Source organism: Octopus bimaculoides, chromosome 26 (assembly GCF_001194135.2).
Source record: "Octopus bimaculoides isolate UCB-OBI-ISO-001 chromosome 26, ASM119413v2, whole genome shotgun sequence".
NCBI lineage: Eukaryota > Metazoa > Mollusca > Cephalopoda > Octopoda > Octopodidae > Octopus > Octopus bimaculoides.
This window is the reverse complement of record NC_069006.1, coordinates 18,932,343-18,944,180: the sequence shown is the minus strand read 5'-3', so window position 1 is coordinate 18,944,180 and position 11,838 is coordinate 18,932,343. Positions and strand designations below refer to the sequence as shown.

Sequence of the window (11,838 nt, the reverse complement as noted above, 5' to 3'; positions counted from 1 at the left end):
TTTCACTTCACTACCGAGCGCAGCTCTGTGCGCCTTGGGTATGTGCTGTGGTTTGCTGTGGTGCTCTTATGTTTACTGTATTGAAAGTGTTTTGTGTAGGATGTGTGCAGTACCCAGTAGTGCAATTTTCTGTGTGTTATATATATTTGTAAGTCCTGGTGTTTTTGTTATGTATTTGTCTGAATATTTTTTTATTATACCTAAGGCACCTACTATGATAGGAATTGTTTCTGTTTTTAGACTCCACATTCGAGTTATCTCTATTTCCATTATCATTATCATTATTATTATTATCATTATTATTATTATTATTATTATTATTATTATTATTACTATTCTAAGGTGGTGAGCTAGCAGAGCCATTAGCATGCCAGGCAAAATACTTATCAGTATTTCATATGCCGCTACATACTGAGTTCAAATTCTGCTGAGGTTGACTTTGCCTTTCATCCTTTCATGGTCGATAAATCAAATACCAGTGAAGCACTGGGGTCGATGTAATCGACTAGTCTCCTCTCCCAAAATTTCAAGACCTTGAGCCTTCAGTAGAAAGGATTATTATTATTATTAATTAGGCAGCAAGCCGGTAGAATCAGTACCACATCAGACAAAATGCTTAGCAGCATTTCATCTGTCTTTACGTTCTGATCTCAAATTCTGCCAAGGTTGACTTTGCCTTTTATCCTCTCGAGGTCAATGAAATAAGTACCAGTTTAGCGCTAGGTCGATGTAATCAACTTACTTCTTCCCCTGAAGTTGCTGGCCTTGTGCCAAAATTTGAAACCATTATTATCATTGTAGTTGTTGTTATTAATAAGGTGGTAAGCTGGTAGAATCTTTAGCATGCCAAAAATGCTTAGTGGCATTTCATTCATTTTTACATTCAGACTTTGTCTCTCTTCCTTTCAGAGTTGATAAAATAAGCATAACACTTCATTTCATGTTGCTCCAATTTACTCCACTGTAAATTGGTAACCATGTGATGGATTGGTACTCTGCTCAAGGGAATACTGACCTGCCCAGCTATCTAGCAGAGTGATATCATTTGAAAGCTATAACAATGTGAGGAAACACATTGTAACTAGTAATGTATAACATCTGATAGTCTAGTTGATACTGTGACTTTATCAACCATAGACCTGTGAATATTCATAACAAATTTGATAGGACCCATTCAGAATGTTGCTAAATGATAAATTGATATCAAATGCCTATAACAGTGTGATATTGTGTTTTTTAGGTTACTGGTATTGAAGATATTCTCACATTGACTAACTCCAACTATTGTGTTGTTGTCAATCCTGTTGATGCAAATGGAAAGCCCCAACTGGGTGAAAAGAAATTAGTAAAGGTGAGCTCAAATATTTTATTCTACATTGCTTTATTTGTTGACGTGCTTAGTCTTCCATGTAGATTTGGCCTATCCAAGAATTTATGGATTAAACTAGACACAGTAGAGTTTATAATTTAAAACATGACATGGGAGAGTCTATTGAAGCTGGAACTTTATTCATCATTATCATCATTTCACATTACTCATCCATGCTGGCATGTGTTGGAAGGTTTGACAGAAGCTGGAAAGCCAGAGGACTACACTAAGCTCCACTGTCTGTTTTTAGCATGGTTTTTGACTGGATGCCTTTCCTTATGCCAACTACTTTATAGAGCGGACTGGGTACTTTTCATGTGGCACCAGCACTGGCAAGGTTTTTATAGCTGGATACCCTTCCTAATGCCAACCACTTTACAGAGTGGGCTGTGTGCTTTTCTATTTTACCAAATTCAATATGATATTATTTGGAACTTAAGTCTAATGCTTAAACACTTTAAAATGACATTATTTTGCACTGAAACAATGAACCATTGGTCAAAACTGTCAACTTAGTTTTGTACAAGAAAGGCTCCAAGTTCAGTCACTGGCAAATTTCAACTGAGTACAGTTGAAGAAAATACTGAATGCATGATTGCGTCAATATCACATCCTAAGATGAGGAAAGAAAGGGAAACAAATTATTATATTGACATCACATTTAACCCTTTTGTTACCATATTTCTATTGAGATGCTCTGTGTTTCTTTCAATCAATTTTAAATATAACAAAGAATTTAGTAAAATAACTTGATTATCATTAAGCTAGTGTTAGGAACATAAATTGCGATTAAGTTTTGGCAGAAGATTTTAATTCAGAACTTTTGAAAACAAAACATTTGTAGTACAGAGGCAGTTTCAGGTGGGTTGGTATCAAAAGAGTTAATTGGAAACAACGAAACATGAAAAAAAGAAGTTAAGATGTCCAGAGACTACAAACTTCAGTTTCATGTGAAAACATCATTCTCCCTTTGTGCATTTACAATGATGACGACAACAATGATAATTTAGAGCAGAAATTCCAGACATGGAAACCAAACCAAGACTTGAAAGACCTTAACCCTTTTGTTACCATATTTTTATTGAGATGCTCTGTGTTTCGTTCAATTAATTTTAAATATAATAAAGAATTTAGTAAATAACTTAGTTATCATTAAGCTAGCGTTAGGAACATAAATTGTGACTAAGGTTTGGTGGCAGATTTTAATTCAGAACTTTTGAAAACAAGACATCTGTACTACAGAGCCAGAGGTAGTTTCAGGTGGGTTTGTATCAAAAAGGTTAAAGAGGAGGAAATAGATCAAAATACAGGTTCACTGCTCTTCACAGAAATACTATAGATGTTGATTTATACCCTCATCTGACTTTAAAGCACTAACAACACTTATATCCTATTTTAAATCTCAAAAACTTTTATTCTCTCTCTAGTATTTTTGGTGCTATTCTACATGCAGTCTACTGCAGTATCTATAGTCTACACTGAAATGACCTGATCTGGGTTAAGGTTTAGGATTAGGGTTTGGGCCAGACTGCACACTAAAGCGTTATTGACCAGGTAGATTGCATGTTAAAGTGGTACTGTATCCTTGTTATCTAAATTTGTATGTATCCATCTAAGGACTACATTATGTTTATTTTCAGGGACCAAAATCGTTTTTCTTATTACCTGGAGAATTACTTCCTGACGGTATACAGGACAATTATGTGCTCCATGAGGGACAAGCCCTTATTTGTTCTTGTAATGAACATTTCCTTGATACACTTGTAAGTATTAATTGCTTCTTTGAGACTTCACTTCATCTTCAACATAGGCTTAACATCTGCTTTTCTATATTCGCATGAGTCAATTGGAATTGTGTTGTGGGTTTTCTACGGCTGGATGCACTTCCTGTCACCAACCCTTGCCTGTTTCTGGGTTAGGTAATATTTCTTCATGGCCTTACATATTTACACAGAAGATTGGAAATGAAGACACCATGTACATGGCAGTGATATTTGTTTACGACTATCGTGATGTCAAGGCAAGAAGAGAATAACACACAGACATACATGTATATGATGGACTTTCAGTTTCCTTCTGCTAAATCCACTCACAAGTCTTTGGTCAACCCAAGGTATGATGCAGTGGGACTGAACCTGGAACCATGTAGTTGGGAAGCAAGCATCTTACCACACAGCCATACCTGTGCTTAGTACTTAGCTCTGTTTCCTTAAGACTTCATACACTTCAGTGACAGGACAACAACTTTTATCTGCAAGGTTATTAAGTAGAGAAGGGCTAGATATGTTGCTGGTTCACTCAGGATAATCCCCACTGAAATGTTTGTCAAATAAACTTCTCTCAAGCGATAGAAACTTATATGTGTATGTGTGCATATACAGATAAGAGTAGATACATGTTTAGTGAGAGGAGTCATTCTTTACACATTCAATTTGAAGGTCTAGAATGTTAAGGAAATGGTTCCACTGGTAATGAATGCTTAAGGGAATCTAATTGGTTATTAGTTGGTGATTAAAACTCCATTTCACTTGTTCAGTATAAATGGGTTCAAGTGAGTAACTATCTTTTTCTATGTTTTCAATTTGAAGGTTAACTGGAATGTTAAAGAAATCATTTCTCTGGTAATGAATGCTAACAGAAATCCAGTTGTTTACAAGTTGTGATTAAAACTCCATTTTATTTGTTCATTATGACCGGGTACAATGTGAGGAGACATCATTTCCATGTTTTCAATTTGAAGGTCTACTGGAATGTTAAGAAAAAGTTTCCTCTGGTAATGAATGCTTAAGGAAATTTAATTGTTTATTGGTTGATGATTAAAATCCTACTTTCCTTGTTCAGTATAACTGGGGGGCAGGTAGGGAACTGTCTTTTTTCATGCTTTCAATTTGAAGGTCAACTGTAATGTTGAAGAAATCATTCCTCTGGTAATGAATGCTAGCTGCTGCTGCTGCTTCATGCTCTAGCTTGATGGGGTTGGGATCATCCCAGGTTAGTGGTCCCAGAGATGACATCATGCATAGAGCCGACCAGGTCTACCAGTGCTCTCCATCGCTGGCAGTCCTGTGCCAGCTCCTCTGCATCTTTCAAAGTGATGTTGAGCCCCTTGAGATCTTCACCAATCATGTCCAGCCGTCTGGTGCAGGGCTTGCTCTGAGGCTTCTTCCAGCTCACAACTGCTGCATCAAATGAGAGTAAAGCCCTGGTAGGATGATTGAGAGGGCATGTCCATATGAATTGAGAGGAAATCTGTCTATTGGTTGATGACTAAAGCTCCATTTTACTTATTCAGAATTGCTGGGCGCAAAGAGGGAACTGTCTTTGTTCATGCTTTCAATTTGAAGGTCAACTAGAATGTTAAGTAAATCATTCCTCAGGTAATAAATGCTAAAGGAAATCTAATTGTTTATTAGTGATTAAAACTCTATTTTACTTTTTCAGTAAAACTGGGTCTCCAATTGACCAGTTACTTTGTCATTCATCCTTTGCCTTAACATGAAGTAACTATTATGAAAGTACAATATGTGGGTTTTTCTTTTTTTTTTTTTCTTTCTTCTAGAATAATGTTAACCGTAAACCAGGTGATCGATGGATGATTAGTGGTCCAATAGATTATGTCCCACCAGTTGAAGTTGAAATTATCAGAACAAATGAATCCATTGCATTAGATGAAAACGAAGGCTTGTACATAAGAAATATGAAGACTGGAAAAGTAGGTGCATTTTCTGACTTGTCTTTATATATGTGTTTGACTAGGGCATGTGTGTATGTACATGTGCATATCTTTGTGTGTGTTTCTTTATGTGAGTGTGTGGGTGGGTGAATTGGTGCATATATGTGTATGGCTTTGTTTGTTTTTGTATATGAGTGTTTGTGTCTCTGTGTATGCATGAATGTGTCTGTGTGTGCATGTGTGTGTGTCTCTGTGTATGCATGTGTGTGTGTCTCTGCATGCATGAGCGTTTGTGTATGCATATGTATTTGTGTATGCATGTGTGTGTGTCTCTGTGTATGCATATGTATTTGTATATGCATGAGTGTGTCTTTGTGTTGTTTTCTTGTGTGTGTGCATGTGTCTGTGTATGACTGTGTCTTTATGTGTGGATGTATCTTCATGCATGTATGTGTATACCTGTGTGTGCATCTTGACGTATGGGTGTATGTATATGTGCATTCCACAGGCTCATACCCTTTATATAAACTTCAAGTTGAATCAATGGGGGTCTTTCAATTATTGATATTTACAGATGCATTTTAACCTACAGGCTGCATAATGTGATGGTGAGGGATTGTTGAAGGCACATGGCTTAGTGGTTAGGGTATTCAGCTCATAATTGTAAGGTTGTGGGTTCAGTTCCTGGTGGCGTGTTGTGTCCTTGAGCAAGACACTTTATTTCACATTGCTCCAGTCCACTCAGCTGCCGAAAATGAGTTGTGCCTGTATTCCAAAGAACCAGCCTTATCACTTTCTGAATCATGCTGAATCTCCCTGAGAAATACATTAACGATATGTATGTCTGTGGAGTGCTCAGCCACTAGAATGTTAATTTTATGAGCAGACTGCTCTGTCGATTGGATCAGCTGGAACCCATATCATCATAACCAAAGGAGTGCCAGTTTATTTATTTTTATGGCAGACTGGTATAATCATGAGGACGTCTGTACCATGCGAGTACTGAGTGAAGCTGAGCATGAAATGTTTCAGTTACTGTAGAATGGAGCATGTTGTGAGTGCAGCTGAGCATGAAATCTTTCATTGTGTGTGTGTGTGTGTGTGTGTGTGTGTGTGTGTGTGTGTGTGTGTGTGTGTGTGTGTGTGTGTGTGTGTTTGATTTGTGAGTGTAGCAGTAATGAAATGTGCTACTCAAAGTGGTGGTCCGTGGACCGGTGCCAGTCCGTGGACCAGTGCCAGTCCGTGAGCCATCAGCTGCCGGTGTGCAGCAAGTTTCCAGAAAAGAAAGAAACATTATACAATGCTTATAAAATGCTTACAAAATAAATATAAGATAAAAATAAATTGTCAACTTTTATTATATTCATTACATATATTGTTTTCAGTATAAATTAATATTATTAAGAAATATTACTGGTCCCTGGCACATTGGAAAAAAAAACTGCCAGTACACTACATCAGATAGTTTGAGAAGCATTGGTGTAGAGCATAATTTGTGAGTGTGGCATTGAGGAAATGTGGAATGTGAGTCATGAGTGTAGTAGTGTAGAGTAGGAGCTAAAAGTGTAGCAGTGAGGAAATATGTAGTGTGATTTGTGAGTGTGGCAATGAGGAAGTGTAGAGTGTGAATCATGAGTGTAGCAGTAAGAAAATGTGTAGTGTGATTTTTTTTCGAGTGTAGCAATGAATAAATGTGGAGTGTAGAGTGAGAATTATGAGTGTAACTGAACATGAAATGCTTCAGCTAGTGCATAATATTGTAGCAGTAATAAGGAGATATGTGGTATAGGGGAAAGTAGGACATGAACTGAGAATGTGAGTATAAGTAAATTTGCAATGCATCAGACAGCATGTGCATTGATGTGTGTGTGTGTGTGCATGTGGGTGCAATATGTGCGGTAGCGATACTTGTATAGACTTGTGATTGTGAGTGATTGGGGGTTGCTTGGAAATGAATGAAAATGAGCCATGTGATGATAGCATAGCGTTAACTGACAACAGAGGATTGTGTTAGCAGTAACAATGGTTTTAGTGTAATGGTAGTACTTATGATTGAGGTGGATTTGATTGTCGTGGCATGGAAGTGACATGTTGGTGGAGATGGTGATTATAACATGTATTAGCTAAGAGATAATATTTATCATCAATTAAATGTGGATGTTTTGTTAGGACAAACTATACTACGGTAGTTACTATGAGAAACTCTCATATTGGTTTTGGTGCAAAATGTTCTCTTGTTTATCTCACTGCTGGCGAGATCAATCCCCATCACCTCCAGTGCTGAGATCACCAGAACATAATGATTTTGACCTTCCTTGGCCTCATCAGTGATGGATGCTCGACTACTAGAGATAGCAGTGACTCCTCTCCCCGCCAGTGATATACAGAATAATAGTGTCAGAACAGGCACTGGTGCAAAATGCACTCTCGTTTATATTGCTAGCAGGGAGATGAACCCCCACCACTTCCAGCACCAAGACCACCAAATCATGTAGTTTCAACCTTCCTTGGTCTTGTCAATGATAGACACTTGACCATTAGAGACAACAGTGATTCATCTACCTGCTAACAATATGTAGCGAAACGTAGTTCTTAGGGAGATTCAGAGTGACACAGAATGTGACAAGGCTGGTCCTTCAAAATACAGGTACTACACATTTTTGCCAGCTGAGCGAATTAGAGCAATGTGAAATGAAGTGTCTTGCTCAAGGACACAATGCACTATTGAGTGTCAAGCTTCTGACCTATCAATTGTAAACCGAATACCCTAACTGCTAATCTACATGCCTTCATATATATATATATATATATACATACTCATAAATATCTGGGTGGCCTAGGTCTATAGTATAAGACATTTGCCCAAGACGTCAACACAGTGGGACTGAACACAGAACCATGTGGTTGGAAAACAAGCTTCTTACCACACAGCCATGTCTGATCTCACCTTTCTGCTTGCATTTCTGAGATAGTTATATGTCAGCTGTTGTGTGGGAGTGGTTTGCTATGCAGTGACTTGTACTATTGATAAATTACTGCTGTCCCATGTACTAGGTCAGCTCTACCGGCTTACTAACGTCACACTGTTACACTTTAATAATTTTATTGTTGTTAGCAACCAGCCTCTGTAACTATATCATTTTCTCAAACAGAATCAGGACACAGGAAGAAACCACAAACAAAGTTACCAGCCCAGTTATTTAGCTCGAAGTCGTTTACATACAAACGTACTGTATGCATCATCAGATAGCATGTTGAGTGTTGTATAGTAATGAGGTTATGTATGGAGTATTAGATGGTTGTGAGCACATAATGTGTAGCATGTTATGTTGCTGATGTTGCTTTCTAACCTGGTCAGATGGAGCAGACTTATGATAAGCATTCCAACTCTGAACCCATCTTTTTAGTTAAAAAAATCTTTTAATATTTTTTGTACAAACAGGCGCAGGAGTGGCTGTGTGGTAAGTAGCTTGCTTACCAACCACATGGTTCCGGGTTCATTCCCACTGCGTGGCACCTTGGGCAAGTGTCTTCTACTATAGCCTCGGGCCGACCAAAGCCTTGTGAGTGGATTTGGTAGACGGAAACTGAAAGAAGCCCGTCGTATATATGTATATATATATATGTGTGTGTGTGTGTATGTTTGTGTCTGCGTCCCCCCAACATCGCTTGACAACCGATGCTGGTGTGTTTACGTCCCCGTAACTTAGCGGTTCGGCTAAAGAGACCGATAGAATAAGTACTAGGCTTCCAAAGAATAAGTCCTGGGGTCGATTTGCTCGACTAAAGGCGGTGCTCCAGCATGGCCGCAGTCAAATGACTGAAACAAGTAAATGAGTAAAAGAGTAAACATAATTTATTTCTGACTTCAATATTCATGTCTTTACCTTTTTTGGTTTCAAATTTTGGCACAAGGCCAGAAATTTCTGGGAAATGGGTAAGTCAATTACATTGACCCCAGTACTCAACTAGTACATATTTCATCAACCCTAAAAGGATGAAAGGCAAAGTTGACCTCGGCAGAATTTGAACTCAGAATGTAAAGACAGATGAAATGCCACTAATCATTTTGTCTGGCATGCTAATGATTCTGCCAGCTCACCACCTTAAACATCCACTTAATAATGGTTTCAAATGTTGGTAGAAGGTCAGAATTTCAGGGGAGTGGGTAAGTCAGTTGCATCGACCCCAGTGCTCAACTGCTACTTATCTCATCAACCCCAAAAGGATGAAAGGCAAAGATGACCTCAGCAGAATTTGAACTCAGAATCTGCCAGCTCACCGTGTTAAAATGATGCTCAGCTTTAACCAATTTACAAATCTTATTCGCCTGTTTATCAAAAACAGTTATAATGACAAAAAAATTAATAAAATGACCATCCCGAAACACTAATGTAAACAATTTTGTATTAATCTGATATGTTACACTATTATATGGCTTAGCTGGCTGAAACTTCAAAGTCACTGTCAACAACATTCTTGTTTATATGCACACATAACATATACATAAAGAGATACACATGTATACGTTCTGAATTATCTCTTGCTGTCATTGCAAGACAGTGAAAGCTTTAGTGCAGCTGTTTAACTTGTTAGAAATAACAGCCAAATCACACCCTACCATCTTAAAAAGAAGTAAAAGTACATAGGATAATGTACTAGACACATTATGTCTGAATAAATGTCATGATGGTCATGTCTGGAATGTCTTTGATCAAAGGTCTGCTTGATCTAGAGCTAAATAACACTTATGATCATTATATGCATTTTGATTAATTTGCCTAACTTTTGTTTGTTTTTCAACTCATTTCTAAACTTTGATTTTTTTGATGACAGGTGAGATTAGTGAGTGGAACCTCATATATTTTAAATGAAAATGAAGAACTTTGGGAGAAAGATTTACCATCTGCTGTTGAAGAATTGCTTAGCTTGGAATGTGATCCTTTAGCTGAGCGAGGTACCAGAGCTAAATCATCTGACTCGTCTCATAAGAAACGGAATAAGACATTAGCTGTAACTTATAGAGTTCCCCATAATGCAGCTGTGCAAATTTATGATTATAAGCAGAAGAAAGCAAGGTAAACTTTTGTTCTTCTATATCCATCCATCTTATCTGCCCACTATTTCTGGGAGGGTCATAGGGGTAGAGTCCTCAGGCACCTTCTCCATAAGGTCCTATCAGAAGCAACAACTGTCATTAGACTTTCCAAATGGATTCCCAAGCATGACCAACTGAGACTATGGATATTATCCAGCCATTTCATTCTTAGTCCATTCTTGGGTCTTCTGCTGGTTGGCTTGGCTTGAAAAATCTACCTTGCAATTATTCCCTGCCTCAGCTTGCGAAGACTTATTGAGGCAAGTGAAAGCGAAATCGGGATGGCACCTGTGCCCAGCGTCGCTTTTCTGGCACTTGTGCCTGTGGCATGTGTAATGGACTTTCGAGCGAGATCGTTGCCAGTGCCCCTGGCCTGGCTCTTGTGCAGGTGGCACATAAAATACACCATTTGAGCGTGGCCGTTGCCAGTACCCCCTGACTGGCCTTTGTGCCGGTGGCATGTAAAAGCACCCACTACACTCTCTGAGTGGTTGGCGTTAGGAAGGGCATCCAGCTGTAGAAACTCTGCCAAATCAGATTGGAGCCTGGTGTAGCCATCCGGTTTCACCAGTCCTCAGTCAAATCGTCCAACCCATGCTAGCATGGAAAGCGGACGTTAAACGATGATGATGATGATTCTAATCACCTCTGTAGTACCAGAGCTATGAACTCTTAATGCAAGAAAGTAATGACTCAACCTGGAGAGATTTGCTAATCTCCGAGCTATCCATCTTGTTGAGTAGCGTTACTCCAGAGCTTGACCTCTTCTTGTACCTATAATTGCTCTTTCATAGCATGGGATCTTTTGAGCCCTGAAAGGCATTTGAAGAGCTGGTCATGTGCTGCAGCAATGTTTCATTTCAGCATTGGCTCCATTTCTCAATCATCTATTAGGAATGTTCAAGTGCCACTTCAAACTACCATGTGATCTGCAGGTTTTTTGACAAACATAGCATTGAAACTAGTCATCTGAAATATATATATATATATTGTTTGAAGTGATGTACAAATTTGATATATTTAGAAAAAGGAAGTAGTCAGAATTTTGGATAATTCTTTATTAGCACTTTCACCTCATTCATGGAACCTCCTCAGATATAAGTTTTATAGAAAATTACTTTGCCTTTATACAAATCTAAAAGCTGATGTTTTTTGTTTTGTTTCATTATCTATATACACATACGTACATATAGATAACAAACAAAACAAACATCCTCTTATATATTAAGTAATGAGAAGATGGATTTGGTGTTAAATTTTATTCTGTACAATGTTCATTTTGCTATATTCTTCTATGTACTCAACACTTAAACACACTAATCAATTTATACCCATTCGTCCAAAATATAAATTATATGTGTGTGTATATATATATATATATATATATACACACACACCACAATGAGCATCTTTCAGTTTCCATTTGTCAAATCGACTTACAAGGCTTTGGGTGGCTTGGGGCTATAGAAGACATTTGCCCAAGGTGTCACACAATGAGACTGAACCCAGAACCATGTAGCTGGGAAGCAAACATTACCATGCAGGCACACCTGTAGAAATATATTCATTGGTTAAACGTATTCGGTATCATGTAGAAATCAATTCAGTTCCATGTAACACTATTCACTCAAATGTAGTACTATTTTATATTGTGGGATAGTTCTATATTACCTGGCATAGTTCAGTAACACATGACTC

General features: G+C 38.0%; 1 protein-coding gene across 1 annotated transcript in view; it reads left to right on the top strand.

Moving 5' to 3' along the window:
- LOC106870354 (major vault protein) overlaps window positions 1-11,838 on the top strand; it is a 38,090-nt gene that overhangs the window by 19,330 nt on the left and 6,922 nt on the right. Inside the window, exons 7-10 of the mRNA XM_014916388.2 lie at window positions 1,241-1,351; window positions 3,010-3,132; window positions 4,929-5,081; window positions 9,879-10,120. Of these exons, the coding sequence (XP_014771874.1) occupies window positions 1,241-1,351; window positions 3,010-3,132; window positions 4,929-5,081; window positions 9,879-10,120 (629 nt within the window). The remainder of the gene's footprint in view (window positions 1-1,240; window positions 1,352-3,009; window positions 3,133-4,928; window positions 5,082-9,878; window positions 10,121-11,838) is intronic.